Source organism: Coprinopsis cinerea (assembly GCF_000182895.1).
Source record: "Coprinopsis cinerea okayama7#130 chromosome 5 map unlocalized cont3.5, whole genome shotgun sequence".
NCBI lineage: Eukaryota > Fungi > Basidiomycota > Agaricomycetes > Agaricales > Psathyrellaceae > Coprinopsis > Coprinopsis cinerea.
Genome location: NW_003307540.1, coordinates 2,676,650 through 2,695,925, shown reverse-complemented (window position 1 = coordinate 2,695,925; position 19,276 = coordinate 2,676,650). Strand labels below are relative to the sequence as shown.

Genomic DNA, 19,276 nt, shown 5'->3' with positions numbered 1-19,276 from the left:
CGCACACTCTTTGGACAGTTCCTGTTCCTTCTTTCTAACCATCCTGACCGTGCCACTCCTTCATTTGTTTGTTGTTTCATCTTCATCTCGATACCCTTTTCTCTGCACACACACCCCACATCTATCATTTGACATTCAAGTAAAACTAACCGTCGCCTCGGCGAACTTTTATTTCATATTCTTCGCATCTGAGCATATGTATTATCTAGCATCACCCCACCCTTTGACTCTCGTTCATTTGTCGGACACCGATTGCCACACATACTACACACACTCCTTTCTGCCGACCATCCACCTATCCCTCTTCCGAATTTACTTCCCGCTTCTTTTATCTCTTCAGACTTTTTGACTGACTGAACTCCTCCCTGACTGAGCGACTCTTCAGAATCTGACTCGAGCCATCTAATTGTATTTATCGCTTTGCGTTATAATTTATATCTGCGCGCTCGTTTCTCTCGTTTTTCTCTCTTTTTTTGTATGCTTTTCTCTACTGCGTCTTGTGTATAGATCTGTTTGATCATGAATTTGCGTCTGAATGTCGGTGGATCTGTAGACGGCTCAATTGAGGCCAGGTAGAGGCGGTTGGCGACGCGCCTTAGATCAGTCCGATGTACAGGCGCCCGTAGACTTCGCCTGACCCTAACCCCAGACATAATGGGATTTAACATCAAACATCCACCTTAAGTTCACTTCCACCACCACGATCCGTTGATTCTGAACCACTGCCTTTGAAGTCTGTATCTATCTGTGGTTGAAGTTGTGGTGCGCTTGTCGAATGCTTTATCTCCGAGTGTGTGCCATATTGAAAGATATCTAGCTGCGATGGAGGTTGAGCCAATCCCAGCATTTTTGGCCGCACAACGCGAAATTGACGAGCAAATCCGGGGGCTGCGTAGTCGAAGAAACGCTCTCGCTCCAGTCTCCAGCCTGCCGGACGAGATCCTTTGCCATATCTTCCAGGCGTACATCGCAGGAGCCAGGACGGACAGCAGATGGCATTCGATGACGACGCGAATCACGGGGATATGTCGTCGTTGGCGGTCAGCAGCTCTGGAATATCCAGAGCTATGGTCTACAATACATAGTTGGATGGGTCCAACATCGCTGGAATCAACCATAGCAAGGTCGAAAGATGCGCCTGTCTCCGTTACCGTTAGCACGGAGGGTTGGACTACTTTAGATCCCAGGAGGCATCAGTTGATTGCTGGGGTGCTTGCACAGACATATCGACTTGTTAACCTTCGCCTTGGAGTTAACCTTCAACTCCTGGACGGTCTCCTTCGTCTTCTCGATTCGCCTGCCCCGCAGCTTGAAAAACTCACTGTCGAGCCGAAAGGTCTCGGAGAAGCAGAGGCTGTCGACCTTCCACTGTCGTTATTTGGAGGAGAAGCGCCTCGCCTCCGTGACCTCAGCCTAGTCGAGTGCTATCCTCCATGGACCTCGCCCATTCTGCAAGGACTGACTTCGTTAAACATCACATTTCCGTGTATTGATTCCCCGGTCCCTCCTCACGACAAGCTCCTCGCCACTCTGAAAAACCTACCCCGCCTGGTAAACCTGACTCTCTGGATGAACTTCCCCGACCTCGACCAACCAAGTTCGGCAGACCAAGTGGCGAAGCTGCCTTCACTCAAGAGGCTGGAAATCGCCAGCAATACGGGAGGCTTTGCTGGTCTCCTGCAGACCATCAGGATTCCACTGGAAGCCTCCGTCAAACTCCTCGGCTATGAGACAGCTGAGGAAGATTTTGCTGCACTGCGCGCAGGCCTTTGGTCGGCGTGGCTGTCTAGCCCGCTCTCTGGATCTCAATTGACCCCAGTTGGGTCACGAGCCAGTCCCATCCGGTCCCTTTGGATCAAGGAAGGAGGGGCGGGCCTTTCCGTCTACGCCGAAATTCAGGGCTGGTCAGAGGCGGTAGATATGAGCCGAGGGTCGAAACCTCCAGAGCAGGGCCCAGCTTTAAGCATCTACACTGAACTCCCAGACGATGTTATGTTCCGATCGACGTCGATATCGCAAGCCATCGATCGACATGCTGCATCCGCTTTACCACTCGAAGACGTGCGCTCCCTGCGAGTCCAATCCCAACTCGATGATTGGGCTCCGGTCCTCCGACGATTATCATCAGTGCAGCAATTGTACGTTGGGCGTTTAGGAGCGTCCAGAGCGATCGGTGCTCTCGCTCTCGCTGCTTTCAACAGCAACCGTGCAGATGAGACCAGCCCTGGAAACACGGATCCCCTCCACCTCCCCAAACTCGAGACCCTTTGCCTCCACCTCGATTTTTTAACGAGTGTAACATCCCCCATCGAAGATCCGATCGCAAACTTGATATATTTCGCGGAATATCGAAACAGAAAGGGAGCTAGAATCAAGCACCTGTCGTTTTCAACTAGCACGGAGTGTTCGAATGAGGACCTGGAAAGATTGGGAGGAGTGGTTGACAAGGTCAATATTGTTCCTCCATGGGAGGGACTACGGTATGGGTTCGTCCTGACAGACGACTTTGACGACTTTGCGGAAGATGGTCCAGTAATGCCAGGGGGGCTTGGTTGATGCAGTCGGAAACGGAAGAGAGTTCTCCTCGAGAGAAGCGTACAGTAGTGTACCATATATGATACTGTACAAAAATAGGGATATCCTCCAAGGGGCTGAAATTCCTTGGTTCCGGGTTTTCTATGACCATGACCATGAGCGCTTACCGTGAAACCCGAAAGAAACATCAAAATGAAATGGTCTTTTGATGCCAGCGTACGATGGGCGCTTAATTCGTGTCCGTAGAGGTGGCATTTTAGATGTTATTTGGGAATTGCTGTCGGGGGTGCGTGACAAGCTCTTGAGGCGGTTAGATGGAGCTCATGCTGGGCTAGGCGACAGGCTCGTGCGCATGCTTCAGTGCTAGCCAGTGTAAGCCCACTTGGCGCCATCGTCAGGTCTAAAGACGTCGGATGCAGAGTTAATCGGCCGAGAGACCCGAGCGTTGCTTGGAACATGACGTGAAGAAGAGAAGGACGAGGGGAAACCACCGTCAGTGTACACCGAGACCGCGTGGGAATTCATGCCGCGAAATGCCGGCTCATGCTGATCACTGTTAGGACGACGTCGTGGCCCGCTTTACTCGTTACCGCGACGACTGTGCCTAAAGAACGTTTTCCAGAGCAGGATTCTTCGTATCGACGTCGAAGACAATGCTGAGAAGCTCGCTTGTGCTAGGGACAATAACATCAGGCAGCTTACGCCATCAGTGGGCACTCCGGAAAAGGCCTCATGTTGAATTTCCGTGTTCAGCGCCTATGGACAACTTTATCCTTTTCTCCCGTGCTTCTATCTCTGACAAGGGCGCTCGCTCTCTTATTTCTCTCCACCCTTGAACCAGGGCCATAAATCGACTTCTGGTTAGTAGGTGAGTTGCTAAAACTCGTTCGTTTCGAAGACGGGCTGATTGTATTCGCAGTAACGCCTCCACGACCTTGATTCCAAGCGCCCAACCCGGCCTGTGATGCAGTCGAGCCGTCAGAGTCAAAGAAGCCTAAAAAAGAAGCGCGAAAATGCAGGGAGAGAGGCTACTATCGAGACGCTGGATGTACCAGCAGCCACATTAGAACCAGCGAGTCTACAGAGTGCAGAGTATCAGTTCACGGTGCAACCGCCTCGAACACCGGATCCCGGAGACCATACAGACGATGGCAAAGAACCAGGACCTCCAACGAAGGCTCAAGAGAAGGTCGAAGTCCAAGCTGCAGGCAAGAAGAACGATCAACCCAAACGCGAGGAAGCTGATCGCCCAGGTCCGGCCCACCAACTGCTACAGAATCGCCTTTTCAGAAGGAACAAGCCAATCTCCAGGTCCCTTAGGATAAAGCGGAACTCTAGTATGTACCCTATCCTTATGCTGTTCGGTCTGCGTTAATGGGTCGATGGTACAGCTTCCTCAAAGGTCTCCGTCGCCTCATTTCGATCTCAGCAACGTCCCGAACCTACACAGACTGGAGAACCAGCGCCGTCTCGACCAAAGTCATGGGATCTCCCTCGAGATATGGACAACATTGACGCATGGCGAGCTGGCGTTTCGGAATCCTTCGCGAAGGATTCATTCGTCGCAATCGACCCGTACGAGAAACACAGGCCCAAACGTGGAAAGGCCGCGTCAGTTTACAGTTCGAAGCGAAAATCTCAGGTCGAAGCGGCTGCGTGGAGTACGCCAGTGGCCTACGGGCCCGTCAAACCAGCAGGATTTCAAGGAGGCTATCGAGGAGCCGTCGAAGGGGATAGAGCGGCCGGGACAGAATCCTTCAGCAACCGACGGATATCGATTATTGGCTCCAGCAGTACGCGCTCCTCGCAGTCCTACTACAGCTTAACACCAGACGGGGCGGTTGAAGATGATATCACGCCACCGAAGGACGGCCTGGAAGTCCCTCCATCCACCCATCCCCCGCATTCCAACCATATTCCGTATCCTTACCCAGGCCACATCACGATTGGGAAGCCTCTAGCTCATACCTACCACCAACATGTCGTGATACAGCACGTAGAGCCTGCGTCAGAGGACGATGGCCTGCCAGCTCCCAATACCTCCGTGTCGACGGAAAACCAAAGCTTTACGGGCTTCGTGTATGATTGGTGGAAGTATGTTTCCCGGAAGGCGTACCTTTACATCCTTCTGGGGCTTCCTGCTCTGTATTTCACGCGTGTGGCCAATATTTTCGACGATGCCAACATCGAACTCATCGTCATGAAGAGGATGGTCCTCGATCGCGCTTCAACTCGAAGGATGGGCGACTTTTACCAAGATCCGGCCACAAGCCCTCCTGGATACCAAAAGCTGAAGCGCTCCTGGCAACACTTTATCGACACCCTCATCAAGGAATGGAAAACATTGAACATTATATCGGTCCTATTACTCTCGTACGCCCCTCTCCCTAGCCTGACATAATCATCACCAACTGACAGTGTGAACAGGGCTATCCTTTCTCTTCTGCAGATCGATTCCGCCAACGATGATCCCCTGGTTCACTATGCTGCTCTCTACTCTTTGATCTGTGCTCTCGTCAGCCTCGTATTGGGCTGCATGTATATTGTCCGCTTCAACACGATGCGAAAGCCACACAAGGCCATCGCGTGGGCTGAGGAAACCCAGAAGGAGCTACAGGAAGTAGGGATCTTGTGGAATGTGTGGATATTACTCGCGCTTCCTGGGGTATGGTTGATATGGTAAGTTCGTACTTTCTGAATGATAACACCACTCATGTTTTCCCTAGGTCACTCATCTTCTATGTAATGTGCATTATCGTTTATGTATGGCGAGGCGACCCAGATAACCCACCACCACCCTTCAGTCCGAACGTGACGTTAGCCGCTCGCTGCATCCTCAGCGGCGCACTCGGCCTAGCAGTCGTTTACGGCGGGATCGTGGTCAGGACGTTTATCTACTTCGGGGCTCCGATGGACAGAAGGTTCAGGGAACGAGTCCGAGAGTGGATGCAGCAAAAGGAAGATGAGATCAAGAAGCGTATCCTCAAATCAAACGAGTTGGCCAATCAAAGCACCTGGAGCGCCCATATCAAAGATGGGGCAAGATTCAACGACTCTTCCCCACCTCTCAGTCGACAAGGTTACGTCGTGTCGACGGACGACTCTATTCGCTCGAGCAGAAGCCAGGCGTTCCGAGACTCAGTTCAACCCATCATCCGACGACCTTTGATTCACGTTGAGGACCCGCCTAGGGAAGTCCGGTTCCATGGCCTGCCTTCGGCGTCAACCATGTCGTTTCACCCTCCCAGTGGCGGTTCACCGGGACCATTCCCTCAGCCTTCCACTCCTGTCGAGATCCCTTCCGACACTTTTCAAGAGCCAGACCAAAGGCTTCGCCCGGTTCCCAGTCAGGTCTTGAGTGACTCTCCTAGGCCTGACGTGGAGCGACACCTCGAACCCCCTTCGAGCAAATCCTTACCGGAGTTCCCTCAAACCGACTCTCCCACACATCTTGACCCAGGTGTTAATCTGGCGCTCCCGACACTTGCCTCGAAGCTCTCCATGCTTGATCTGGCTCAGTCGCCTCATTCCAATAGTAATTTGGAGAAGCCGCATCGCGCTACGCATCGCCGCTTTCACACTTACACCTCGAGTGGTGGAAACGCACTGCTGGATCGCCTCGCGGCGGCTCCTGTGATCACAGCGCCCTCGGCATCGCTCGACTCATTCATCCATATCAGCCACGACGACCCAGTTTACTCCAGGTTCTTCCACCGTTCGCCCCATCCCATCAGGCACGATGGCCGGCTATACCCTACCGCTGCCCATCTATTCGAGGCCATGAAGTACCTCAAACTCAACCCCGAACTCGCGGAACAAATACGTCTGTGCTCGGACGTCGATGCGGTTTACCGCCTATCTGAACATTGCTCCCATTACTGTCGGCCGGATTGGAATGAGGTGGCGGATTGGAAGGTGAGCGCTGTGCCTTGTTCTTGTTCTGTGTTGTATGTCAACGATCTAACGCCTCTTGTTATCAGCTGGAAAAACTATTATACCTCAAATTCACCCAGTATCCCGATCTTCGGGACTTACTCTTGTCAACACATCCCCGGCCCATCTTCTGTACCGACTACGAGGAGGTTGTTAGAAGTGTCTATCGGCCTGACTCTCCTGCCAGCGGTCCGGTTCATAACGCCTTCGGTACAGCGCTGGTGCGGGTTCGGGATCGGTTACGACAGCAAGGCCGGACTCTTTGATTTTATGCGTGAGGAAATGGAAGAGGAAATGGAATTATATGAACGGTTGGATTATACCCAATGCTGTGATGTTTGTAACGACATTTGTAGCGTCTTTAACGACTTCTCGATACCACTATACCACTGTATTATTACTTTATACCTTCGACGGCATCGATGACGTCACTTTCGAGATCCCCTGAATCGCGCAATCCGCCCAAGATACTTCTTTACCTTCTTCCGCAACCATGTCTATGACCAAGGATAAAGATACAGGCCGGGTGTATCATACTGAATGCACCGGGAATGCTTTGGAAACTGTCAAACGCCACCAGTCGGACCAGGACATCACGCTCTTTGGAAGCTGCTTCTGTCCCTTTGTTCAGCGAGCCTGGGTCGCATTTGAAGCCCTTGGCATACCTTACAAGGTGAGAACACCTAGCTCTATAACATGTCCTTTTTCTGACCCATTAAACTTGATGTTCTCTCCCGAAGTATGGTGAGCGTGGGCTTATCATTAGCATCTGTGTTTGGGCGCTTAAATTCTCACAGTCGAGGTGGACCCGTACAAAAAGCCGAAGGAACTCCTTGAACTGTCTCCAAAAGGCCTGGTACCAGCCCTGCGCTTGAACACGTTCAACCCACCTAGGGCGCTGAATGAAAGTACTGTCATCATGGAGTATCTTGAGGAGTGAGTCACCGAACATCACCATGAATCCCCGCAAAGCAGAGGGTGACCATCTGACTGATGTTGCAACCCTAGCTTGGCAGCCACGACTACAAAGCATACGATGTTGCCCCTACCTTTTAACCCATGTGAGCAATTGAGTCTATTCAACTCAAACATCGTATTTCGTGATCATACCCAGCTGATCGGTTGCGTTAGACGCCCGCGCACTTGCCCGCCTCGCTGCAGACCAAGCAAACCGGAACATCGTTCCGGCGTTCTATCGCTACCTCCAGGCACAGGACCCCACTGCGCAAATCGAACACGGGAAAGAGTTCCATGAAGTTATTGAGTCCTTTGTTTCAGTTCTTGAGAGATCAGAAAAGGAGATTGTGGATGCCGGCGGTCATGTCGGTGAAGGAGAATTGACCATGCTCAAGAAAGGTCTGGGTTTGTGGATCGAAGATAACACTGATCTTGGATGGGCAGACGTTATGGCGGGTCCCTGTAAGTGTCTGTCGAGGTTCCTGAATACATTGGAATGTGATTCTGACCATTGATGCTTTTACAGGGCTGTTCCGTGCGAAGGTGGTACTTACACACTACCGCGGTTTCCAACTTCCGGAAGGAGAGCGCTTCAGCCGGTACATCAAACGTCTGTTTAATCATCCCAAATTCAAGGCGACATGCAGCACGGAGCAGCTGTACCTGGACAGTTACGAGAGGTAAATAACCCTCACACCTATCACCGGCTTCCTGAATCGCTGAACGGAATGGACAGGTATGCATTCAATCGTCCCAATACGAGCCAAGTGGCGAAAGCTATCAACGAGGGGAGGGCATTGCCTTAGTACATGAGTAACCAGCCGGGAATTTCTGAAAGAAAAAATGATCGGTGGAAATGTTCTACTTTCACCTACGTTCCGCCCACAATGCAGCGTGCTTCCTCCCTTTTGGGACGTCAACTCCCAGCCAGATGATGAGCGACGCCGATATGCACAGTGCGAAGAGGAACGGGAATCCTTTCCAATTATTTCCCGACTTGTCGATGATTGCCTGGATAACGTTGGGACCAATCATCGAGGACGCTCGATTGGATAGGCCAAATAATCCAAAGAACTGTGGCTTGCTCAGTGCCGGCCAACGTCCAATGCCAAAGGTTACGCAGGATAATCTCACCATATTGTCAAAGCCGAGGGGTGTGAGTTCCGCCATCATGGTCTGCGAAAACGCGTAGTATGGGGCTTGGAAAATACCGAAGACGACGTTGTATGCCCTGAGGGTAATGTATTCTCACTCGTCCCAAAGCTTGGGGGAGTCAAGTCAAGGTTCTCTTACCAGAATTCCCAAGCATTGTGGAAGCTAAAGGAGTGGACACGTCAATTGAATACACGACGATTGAGCGAAAAAATTACCCAAATCGTTGTGTCCAAAGCCCAACCATCCCCCACAGAGGAATCAGCGTGGACACAATGTTTGTGACAATGAACTGGGGGATATTTGAGCGGCCAAAATTGAATGAGAAGAGGCTCATACCATATTTTTCGTGGGAATCTTCCAGTGCCTTTGAACGTACCAAAATCCAAGTGTGCTTGCTGTCGAAGTAATAGCTTGAGCTAGACCGAGATAGGTGTTTTGCAGAAAGCTGAACGAGAATTTCTCGTTCTGACAAATTGAGACTAATGTCCCTGTCGTGTTCAGCCCCTATTTGATGGGTGTTAACAGGTCGGAAGTCGTAGGGGAGGGGCCACTTACATCTGCCAGTAGGAAGAACGCGACAAGATAGGTGAATGTGAACGGGAGTTGTCGATATTGCTTCAGAGCCATCCAGATCTACACAGCTCCTTTTCCAGCGGTTTCCTGGAGTAAGGAACATTATTGACGAACCTGTTTCCAGCCTATGGTCAGGTACGACTGGCCTTTCGGTAACCTTGGCCCAGGACGGGGTTGTTGGAACACAACTAAGCGAATGGAGTTGAACTCAATGCTAAACCGACGGCCATCGAGGGGATGCACGTACACCACCAAATTCCCGTGAGCACCCAGTACGTGTTGACACTTGGAACAGGATCAGTACCGCATAGCTTTACAGTTGCAGCCTGGTCAAATGTCACTCACAGAACAAGGACGTAGTTGTTTACCAGCGGATGGTCCTTCAGAGGAATCAATAAAGTCAGATTAAGGCAGAGGGTCGCAATGTAGCCAATATTGCTGTGCATCTGTGATTATTATTCAGTTCTAAGGTAAGTCATTAAAGCAAAAGAACCAACCGTGCTTATGTTACTAATTCTGTTCTTCTCCAGGCTTTCCTCCATCTCGTATTCTTCTTTAGATACATCCCCAGCCCTGTAACGGGCACGTAGTTCGCGCGAGTGCGCCGTATTTCGTGCCAACCGAGGGAAGAGTGCAGCGTAGAACACTAGGGTCGCACCATACGAGATGAAACCTATCATGAATAAGGCCATGGCTATTCCCCATCGCGAAGGATCTAGCGAGCGAGCGTCAGAATGGACCTGACAGTCACAGTGGAATACCTACCGGTTAAACTCATGCTTGCATACTGTGAAGCCCAGCAAATACAGGTCATAGTGAGCAGCAACCATTTCCCGAAGGAGCCAAAGTCGGCAGCAGATCCAATGGTGGTAAAGATCAGGGCCATGACCTGCGTTGCACCGTTAGCTCGAGCACGATATTGGGCTCGGAAAGCACACCCACTCCAAAGCTAACTCCATTCGCGATCAAGACAACACTCGCAACGGACTTGGTACCTCCACCCCAAGGCACTACACACTGTCCAGAAGCGTTCTCTGCGGTGCAAGGAAATGCGGGTCCTTTCACGGGATCGTAACCTGCGCCGTACGCCAGGGACTGGAACAGTGTCATGGAAAACCCCAAAGGGCCTACGCCCTTTTCGGCATTCTCAACAACTGCAAAATTGGTGTACGATATTGACGCACATTATTCCCGTTGTAATACACTACAAGGCGTCAGGTTTGTGCTGCAGTCTTCAGAAAAACGGCACGTACGATAGTAGCTCCATAGCTCTCTTCTAGTGACAACCGGGTCTTCAAACCCATCTATGCCAACCGAAACCTGGGGCACAGGAAGGTCATCAGACTTGTCATCCTGGAGCTCTACTTGGTCGATAACGTCTGGAATCCCTTCCAGTCGCGACTTGTCTTTTCGAGCGACATCGCTCGACATCGTAGTCTCTGTGTCAGTACGAGGAAGTATTGAAGTTAAATCCCGCACTTGAGCTACAAAGCTCAAATTGCAAGGTGGCTTGATTGGGCATTGCTTCAAAATGGCGCTAGGGTCATGCTGGTTCAAGTTGCGAAGCATCAGCGTGGCACGAGGGCCTTCATGCAAAAATATCATTGCCTTGGCATTTTGATGCAGTGATCAGCCACCTGGTGCGGGCGCTAAAATCAGTTTTATCAGAATAGAGTCTCCTACAAAGGTATGCTACGTTGTCGATTTCGAATCAGGGATCCCCACCGGCAGGGTGTAAACATGCTGGTAATATTTAACATCATGACGGGACATTTCCTATTAATCTTGTGGTAATCATCATAGTAGATATCCCGATTCACACTCTTTTACGGATCCATTCCCGTTGTTTCGGACTATAGTGAACCCTTTTCCATGCCATTGTGGCAGAATGACTTTCTTGGTGGGCTGTTCTGTTAAAGTGTTCCTAGTATTATTCAATCCACATCAAATATTTTCCTCTACACTTCCTAGGAACCGAATGTCGTGTGGTCCGCGGCTTCAGGAACACGTAGTCGAATATTTCCACAAGGGTTAAGTGTTCTTATCCTTGGAAAGGAACGGCATCAGACTTAACAGCTTTTGGACAAGAGAGTGACAAGACCTTCTGCTTCTGCCAATGCCGTCATCGCCAGGATCAATTCTGTCAAATCTCCCAATTCCCCGGTCGAAAAGAACACAGGAAGATTGGAAATGAGGCGTGGCATGCCGGTGCGGTGATAACAAAAGCAATACGTACGTACATCGCATGCCACTGGGCATGTGAGCGCCGTAAGGTTCCAAGGCTGTTCTTGAAATTCAAATCCAGGTCCTTTCAGGGACTAGCTTAGACGCAGGAAAAACAACAAAAGGTATAATTCTCCAACTGTTCTGGATCCAACAGGATGGTACTTCCATGTTCACTTGCCTCATGGCCCAGTTATATCGATCTCCGCCGTTTTGGTTGCCCAACTTGCTGGCGCCTGTCGCGGAAATCCATCAGAAACATAATCTTGATATTCCGCGTTTCTGCGCCAACGAGCAATGTGGGTGGGATTTCTCCGCGCTAGGACACTCTCGAGGGCATAACCGACCTGATCTCGCTCTATTGAACTGTTCATGTCTATCTCTACTGGCCTGTGTTACGGAACTACCTGTGATGCTATACATGCGTTAGCCAAATGCTGCGTTGCGTTGGGTACATATCAGCGACAGTGTCGGTCCGTGATGGAAGACTGAAGTTAACTAATGTAGATCTAGTTCCCCATTTGGATTTTGAGCATAATCATGGGGGTTACCCGCCCTTTCCTACCACATTCAAGCTATAAATAAGGGCCTCTGCCATGCCCTGTCGAGAGCCAGTAACGTCTGTTATTCCTCTGCCACCCCAGCACGGCGCGAGTGATGACCCACTTTCTCGACCGGTTCACGAACAGCGATGCAGCCTTCTCCCAGTCCCTTGCAGTCCCGATAGCGACGGTACTGATATCCTCGCTGCTATACTTCACTTTCTCTTCCTCTTCAAGGAAGTACGAACTGGGGTCACTCGCCCAGGCCGTTCCAGGACTATCTTTCCTGTCCATTATGCCTTTCTTCCATCAGCGTTTCGACTTCCTGGACTGGGGCTTTAACGTTACTGGCCACCATATCTTCCGATTCAATCTGCTCTGGGTTCGTCGTCTCGGGATCAGCTCTAGTCTTTTGGACATATGCTAAAGCCATGCAGAACAAAGTTACGGTCGTCTCGGGGGAGGCTGCTCGAGAAGCTATCTATACCTACAAAGGTCTGAACCTACTCGAGGCGTTCAAGTTCGTTTCCGGCTCGGTGAGTGATATCGGTTCTGTGCCTTGTCCTTTAAGCTCACTGTGGTACATCCCGTAAAGTTGCCCGTAGTCAAGGACGCAAACCCGGCAGATCTTGCCATCGTTCTAAAGCGGTTAATGGAGCTCCAGCGAAACGAATCCTTGAGCAACAGTGAGTCGAGGGAATAATTTTTAAATGAAGAATTATCAATTCACTTTCCGCCTTCAAAGTGATTCCTAAACTGGTTGAAGACGTTCGGCAGCACATGGAGCGTTGGTCCACCAGGGAAAGGATAGACCCTTTTGACGAAGTCTGCGAGGTGAGCATTTTTCATCCAATCCATTCGGAGCGCGAACTGACTAGAAGTGTTCACTTAAGCTCGGGTTTCATACCTCAGTTAGGGCGCTGGCAGCCAAGGAAATGGCAGACGACTATACTTTCATCCAGAAACTCCGTAAAATTTACGACGATCTAGACGACTCTACTACCCCAACGACAGTTCTCTTCCCATGGCTCCCATCGCCTTCCATGATCAAGAAAGTGTGGTCGGCGAAGAAAGTTTACGACATTATTGTGAACGCGATTAATGAACGTAGAATGTCGGGCATCCGACAGGATGACACTTTACAATTACTTTTGGATCACGACGACAGCAGGTACACCATTGTTTCGGTAAGTGGCTTGTCTGGCTGTGAATTGACTTTGGTAAATTCTGACAATAACACCCGTACCATCCAGTTTATCATGGGCTTCATCATCGCTGGCGCTCGAGCTACCGGAGTAACCGGTATGTTACTCCCCACACTCCCTTCCAGGTCGTCCTACTGAGCCTCTCAATCACAGCTTCATGGCTTCTGATCTATCTCGGCGGGTACCCTGAGTGGCGCACAAAGGTAGTCGAAGAAATCGAAGCACTTCTCCAAAACCACTCTTCAAATCCTTCGTCGGACCCGCTCTCTGCCCGCTTGGCTACCGTTCCCCTTGAGGCATGGGAGTCCGACATGCCTATCTTGGAGTCTGCCATCCGGGAGGTCACTCGTATTGCCCAACCCCATGTCGCAATGCGACTGAACGAGGGCCCCGACGTTCTCATCGACAACAAACTCATCCCGCACGGGTCCTACGTCTTGTACCCTTTCAGCGATATCCACCTCGACCCTGACGTCTACCCCGAACCATGGACCTTTAACCCCGGTCGCACACCACCGACGGACGTCCCTCTCAGTTTCGTCGGCTTTGGCGGCGGTAAGCTTTCACATTCTTCACTTCAAGACTGACACGCGTTTGCTGAATCACGAGGTCGCTCTAGGCCGAACTGTCTGCGTAGGAAACAGACTAGCCAAGCTTGAACTCAAGCTCATCGTTGCGATGTACCTGCTGAGCTACGATCATAGCGTGGTGAAGAGGTCTAACATCAAGGAGCCCGTCTTCCGAGGCGCCGTTCCTAAGCCTAATTGGAACGATGGCCTAACTTGCCGGCCTGAGGACAAGTCACAAGACATGTTCTTTGCCCACTCTAGGACTTCAGTCCAGGTCTAGGCTCATGTACTAATGAATGTATTGTTATATTCCGCTTCTTTTTTCTTCCTATCTTGTCCTATTTTCCAGGTTCTCACCCATTGTTTTTAGGAGATGAATGTGATATGTTGTACCCATAGGACTCTGTTGTACCAGTATTAATTAGCTTGTAATGTATTGATGTACAGCTTACCCCAAAGTCTCGCTAGGACCACGGCAACTATCCATGTTTCCGCACGCAGTGCTGTAACGATAGCCGCCCCAATGAACTCCTTTTCTTTTATTCCCTCATTTAATGTAGTCCGAATGCTCAGAACCTGAAGTGTACCCTGGGCCCAGACTACATGCCTCTTTGATAGTGGATAGAACAGTGGACTGACCTACTATTTTCATGGTCGACGTTTGTCCAGGCCTGGTGCGCGCTTCGCCTGAGGGGTCTCGCGTCTGCGACCTCCCCGAGATGGAAATACCGCTTCCAAATCGGGGGCGCGCCGCTCGCTTCTACCCAGCCCCCTTTCTCGTTTGTTCCCACCTAACGTCCAGCATCAAGAGATCCTCCCGCATTGAACCTCGGAAAAAGCACAAAGATCGTCCTTGTTTGTGGGTCCCAGCTCGCTGACAGGCGGTGAGAGGAGTATTGCCGCCGGCGGATATAGCAGTCCACGGAGTCGGGTTCAACACTTGGTCCACCACCAATCCCCATCCCCAGAACAACTTCTTCTGACAGCCTCTAGACCCTGGGTACTTTCATATCAAAGAGTCCCATTGGATCATTGGATTCTCCCTGGGTTTAGCCATAGCGCAAAGTTCTCGAAGCTCACCTACACGTTCTTCATAATGACGACTTCGCGCTTCTTCAAGCCCCTCCTTCCAGTTCCGTTGTCGGCTGTTGTTGGAGACCTGCTCGACGAGGGTAGATTGTACGTACCGAGGTAGTAAACAACACGATTGTTTATTCTTGTACCCACCGCAAACTACGAGCAAGCTCTCCTATAGGGTACTCCGCACACCAATTGGACAGAGCCCCTCAAAATCTCAACCCTTCCGCAAGTCTTCTTCGGAATGCGACATGTCTTCTCATTTCCATGAGGTCAGTGGATCGTCGCTCGTTCTTCATAGAAGGCCACAGAAGCGCGTGCGAGCCACGTTGGCTCAACAAACTGGAGCTGAAGGTTCGTAAAGTTGGCTATCCCTACCATTGGTGGAGTTAGGTTGGCTACAAAAAGCTTGTGGTGACGATTGGCTGCAATAATTAGTAGGGGCCCACACCGCAATTCATATCTAGGAATACTTACGCTACTATTTCTCGCGTCTGTTATCTTCTCCACAACGGAAAGAGGGTATGACGTTCATCCACTAGAACAGTCCCCGAAATAGCTTGTTAACGTTGTAACGTCCGCGCCTAGTTCATATCGATACCCAAAAATACTCACTATAGTACGACTTCTCTTGTCTTCTCCACAACAGAAACCAAACAGGAGCATGGCGTTCTTCCACCAGAACCCCAAACCTACTAGAACAGTCGTCAAAGTTCAGGGTGCGAGATGAAAAGAACAAGATTAGTTCATCTATGACGCACCGCTCTTCTCCACGAAAAAGGACAAACCTTGCTGCTCGACTACTGTTCGAAAGGTCGGTGTCTCACAAGACCCCTATCCACCGTCCAAGATTTCAACTTTTAAACGTTTCGTGAATTGTTAAAAAATTGCTCAAGAACCACTACAATACAAAAAGAAAACAATGCAACAATGCTGAAGAAGAAATGAACTTTTGGAACACTACTCTACAAAGCGATGATGAGGGATGCGGATCAGTCATCGTCAATTGGCGAAAATCAAACATGGATGGGCGAGACGAGTCGGTGTTGCGTGAGGTGCAGAGGGTAAAACGTGGTAGACATAGAAGGGTGAAGAAGTGGAATGAATACGGTCATGGGAGCAGGAACAATGTGGATGGTCAAGAAGACCATGAGCTCGCCAGAGTAAGCTCTAAGCTCCACCGCACCCCCCAAACACTAGAAGCCAGGGGTCGAATTGTGTATCACCCTCATCACAAAAGAAGGTCATAGAAGAAAACAGAAGGAAATAAAGATATTATGCGAACAAAGAATTAAACCCAAAAAGTTAAAACGGCGAGAACAGCAGTGTACCGGGATCGATTCGCGCGGACGTCACAGAGAAAAGATACCACGTTAGAACCGAGCGGCCGAGCGGGTGGACGGGGAACGTTTACGATTAGGATTGGTAGGAAGGAGTGGAAGTCGTAATGGAGTAGGAGAGGTCGTCAAGAAGTCGGAAAAATCAAGGAGGCGGAGTCAAAAAGTGTCGAAAGTTGTCGATGTTTGGGTGGCGGAGAGTGGGTTGCCTGCCACCTTTTTGAGTACATTTAGACGGTCGAAGGGGTTGGCGGGGAAGTACGCCGGAGAGTAAAACCAGAGAGAGATGAGAAGCGTGATCACGTAGAGTGAGCGATCGTTATGAAGAGTCTTCGTCGTCTTCTTGGATCATTCCGACCTCGTATTCACCGCATACATCCCAACGCGATCCTTCTGCAGCAGCGGAAACGTACTTGACAAATCGCATCACGCGTTCATCCCGGAGAACAAGTAGTAGTCGGTTGAAGCCAGGCTGGACAGTGAGAAGCGTGCTGTCTTCTTCCTCTTCCATTTCGGAGCCCATCTCCTCGTCATCGTCAGATCCGTCGTGGTCGACACCGTTCGTTTGTTCCGCATCGCCATTGGCCGGCGTTTGCGACTTGGACTTTTTGTGCACGCTCGATCGGTAGACTGCTGGGTCGTCTTCTTCGTTGTGGGGAGCCATGTAGCACTGGAAAACGTAGCGTCAGTTATCAGAAACAGAAAAGACGATGGATGGCCAAAGCGCATACCTCCCAGCCGCCCCACTCGGCTGATTGCCAACCTCTGCTGGAGGGCTGTTGGCGGTAGTAACCCGTGCTCTCCTCGTCCGAGTCAGGATCCCGGACTCTAGGCGTCAACCCTAGCACCACATCCAAGCGCGCCTCGTTGTCCTCACTCGTCGCCAATGTGTAATCCAGCCCTGGCCTAAACCGCCTGGCTTGGACCGAATGCCGCATGGGAATCAGCCTCGTCACTGCACTGAGCCAAGCTCGGAAGGCGGGGCTAGTGAAAAGCTCGTCCTGCAAGCTCCTCATAATGGCGTCGGCCGAGGGGTTGGCGGCGCGCGGCGTGACAGCTTGGATCGGGGCACCCTCTTCGCGAGCTTTCAGGGTGCAATAACGCCATTTGTGGGGAGGGCCTCGAAGCTCCCATTGACCTTCGATGCCAGAGTTGTGAGGTGGGATTTTGCCAGCACGGTCCTCGCCAAGGCCGTCGCGTAGGTCAAGATCACGGAGGCGAGTTTCGAGATTCTCGGCGATGTCGTTGGAGAGGAATGAGTGGAGTTCGAGTGAGGATTCCTCGACGAAGCGTGCGGCGAGGGCCTTCATGGTGCGGTGTTGGAGGTAGACGGGGTTGAGGAATTCGGAGAGGAAGGAAGTGTGCTCTTCTGTGAGCGTTTCCGACACGGCGTCCAGGCTGGTGCTGGGGTAGCTTGTAAACACCGTCGAATGTGATGCCTTGAGCTTGGTGAGCGATGTAAAGTCGACACAAAATGAGAAAACGCACAAGTTGCTCTCGAGAGCTTTTCATTTCGGAAGGTGCCTCTGGGACGTAGCCCTCTTCACCCTCCTGAGCGGCATGGAACCAGCCACTAATGCTCAGACGCTCACGACCATCGCCTCCAACGACCACCTCCTCCACGGAATGGAAGCTCTGGCCTGGCTGAACTTCGAAGAAGATGAACTGATTCCAACTGGGCGGGATGCTTTTTGAGGGTATGCACTCGGGCTCAAGCTGGCCATCGGGACCGGGCTTGACGGGGTAAAGTTCAAGGGCTCCTCCCCAGTCTTTTTGCCAGAGCTGGTAATGTGGTAGGGGGAGGTAAAGGATGTAGGAGACACGGCGAGTGCCGATAACGTCGTCGTGGTTGAGGAGATGGCAGCCACGGGTGTAGCTGTTGACGGACATGTCCTGCTTTTTGCCCGACAGGGGACCGCATCCGGTCACCGAGCGAAGAAACTGTCGGAACTTGGGGGAGTAGAGGGCGTCGCGCAGGGCGAGGAGATTTGGCAATCGAGCGAGCTGCTCGGGAGCCAGGAAGTTTAGTGAAGCAAGGTCACCGGTTTGATTGACCTGAGGGGTTAATATGAACGATCCCATTCATTTTAGACGACGCCGAACGAGGAGATCTGAGCTTGACCGACACCGTACCTTGTAGATATCAGTCTCTTTCTCCGTAAAGCTCAGTTGTCCGAGACACTCGTCTTTGACCTTCTTCAACAGGTCGTCCTGGAACAATTTGTCGACGACCGCGTATTTGAAGGGCTCAGAGGCATCGTAGGCGTCGTGCAGTCGGGCGATATGGTTGTGATCAAACAGGTTGTTTGCGAATCTGGATGTGGGATCATTGCGAGCAGCTTCGGACTGCTTTGTCGTCGTCGATGGAGGGTGGAAGCCGTTTGTCTGAGGGGCTACATGCGATGTCTTGAGGCGCTTGACGAGATGTGCGGCAGCATCGGCGGTGTCTGCAGCAGCCGAAGGCGAGCGATCTCTTGTGCGGGCCATATCCTTTGAATTTTTGCGCTGACGGTCGTTATGTCGTTGTCGTCGTCGTTGTCGTCGTCGCCAGCGTTGAGTGTGAGCAGGAAAACGGAGCAAGAAAAGAGTGGAGAAATGGACAGGGAGGAAGTATAAATCGCGGATACAAGTGTTGGGAAAATTTTGATCGAGACTGTACGGATTTGGGCTCGGTTGGGTCTGGACAAGCTTGCATCATAAGAAATCTCAGAAACACAATCTCAACTTTTCTTTTTTGGGTCAGATGGTCCATTCTTCTGAGATCCCCGCTCTTATTCGCTGCCCTACTGCGGTCCAGCCAATCATCTTTTTCCGCCCGTTTTCTCGTTTGTTGTTCGCTATATACAACACTGGTTGTCTGAACTAGTAGTGATCTTGCGAGCAGTATTCAGAGAGGAACAGGACAGGAAGAAATGGTGCCAAGGTACATGGACCCAGTGCTCCCGCATGTACCAGATTCTCCATAAGCCTCGCTATAATGCCCACCGAACCGATTACAGATACCGCCGGACCTCAACGCCCACCACAAACTAATTGGTATTCGACCCCGCCTAGATCCAATAAATGCTGTGATTTCGTCGACCATTGTTACCGGCGACAGATAGGGATGGGGATGGGACCTACCCTCACCGAACCACTACTTACATACGGCCTTGCCAGATCCACTGTCG

General features: G+C 51.1%; 5 protein-coding genes across 5 annotated transcripts; 3 read left to right on the top strand and 2 right to left on the bottom strand.

The window, feature by feature from the left end:
* Window positions 1-822: 822 nt before the first annotated feature.
* CC1G_08164 (hypothetical protein) lies at window positions 823-2,556 on the top strand (the record flags this gene model as incomplete). Its single annotated transcript, XM_001837558.2, has 1 exon — window positions 823-2,556. One exon carries the CDS (start codon window positions 823-825, stop codon window positions 2,554-2,556), a length of 1,734 nt encoding a protein of 577 aa, XP_001837610.2.
* Window positions 2,557-3,499: 943 nt separating this feature from the next.
* Window positions 3,500-8,340, top strand: CC1G_08163 (hypothetical protein; the record flags this gene model as incomplete). The annotated part of the gene is made up of 12 exons (XM_001837557.2): window positions 3,500-3,872; window positions 3,927-4,908; window positions 4,963-5,214; window positions 5,262-6,450; window positions 6,516-6,689; window positions 6,977-7,141; window positions 7,209-7,212; window positions 7,266-7,404; window positions 7,477-7,529; window positions 7,600-7,887; window positions 7,952-8,105; window positions 8,162-8,340. The coding sequence occupies 12 exons, from the start codon at window positions 3,500-3,502 to the stop codon at window positions 8,229-8,231; spliced, it is 3,843 nt and encodes a 1,280-aa protein (XP_001837609.2). The 3' UTR covers window positions 8,232-8,340.
* Window positions 8,293-10,584, bottom strand: CC1G_08162 (hypothetical protein; the record flags this gene model as incomplete). Its single annotated transcript, XM_001837556.2, has 15 exons — window positions 8,293-8,499; window positions 8,560-8,656; window positions 8,719-8,742; window positions 8,796-8,869; window positions 8,917-9,084; window positions 9,136-9,213; window positions 9,268-9,341; window positions 9,401-9,438; window positions 9,499-9,599; window positions 9,651-9,726; window positions 9,775-9,868; window positions 9,919-10,042; window positions 10,096-10,248; window positions 10,338-10,357; window positions 10,407-10,584. 15 exons carry the CDS (start codon window positions 10,582-10,584, stop codon window positions 8,293-8,295), a joined length of 1,506 nt encoding a protein of 501 aa, XP_001837608.2.
* Window positions 10,585-12,033: 1,449 nt separating this feature from the next.
* Window positions 12,034-13,972, top strand: CC1G_08161 (hypothetical protein; the record flags this gene model as incomplete). Its single annotated transcript, XM_001837555.2, has 8 exons — window positions 12,034-12,300; window positions 12,356-12,454; window positions 12,514-12,604; window positions 12,664-12,752; window positions 12,812-13,105; window positions 13,172-13,220; window positions 13,277-13,678; window positions 13,743-13,972. 8 exons carry the CDS (start codon window positions 12,034-12,036, stop codon window positions 13,970-13,972), a joined length of 1,521 nt encoding a protein of 506 aa, XP_001837607.2.
* A 2,195-nt stretch (window positions 13,973-16,167) lies between these two features.
* On the bottom strand, window positions 16,168-18,593 carry CC1G_08160 (nuclear protein; the record flags this gene model as incomplete). Its single annotated transcript, XM_001837554.2, has 4 exons — window positions 16,168-16,776; window positions 16,838-17,551; window positions 17,595-18,161; window positions 18,240-18,593. The coding sequence occupies 4 exons, from the start codon at window positions 18,591-18,593 to the stop codon at window positions 16,426-16,428; spliced, it is 1,986 nt and encodes a 661-aa protein (XP_001837606.2). The 3' UTR covers window positions 16,168-16,425.
* Window positions 18,594-19,276: the final 683 nt, after the last annotated feature.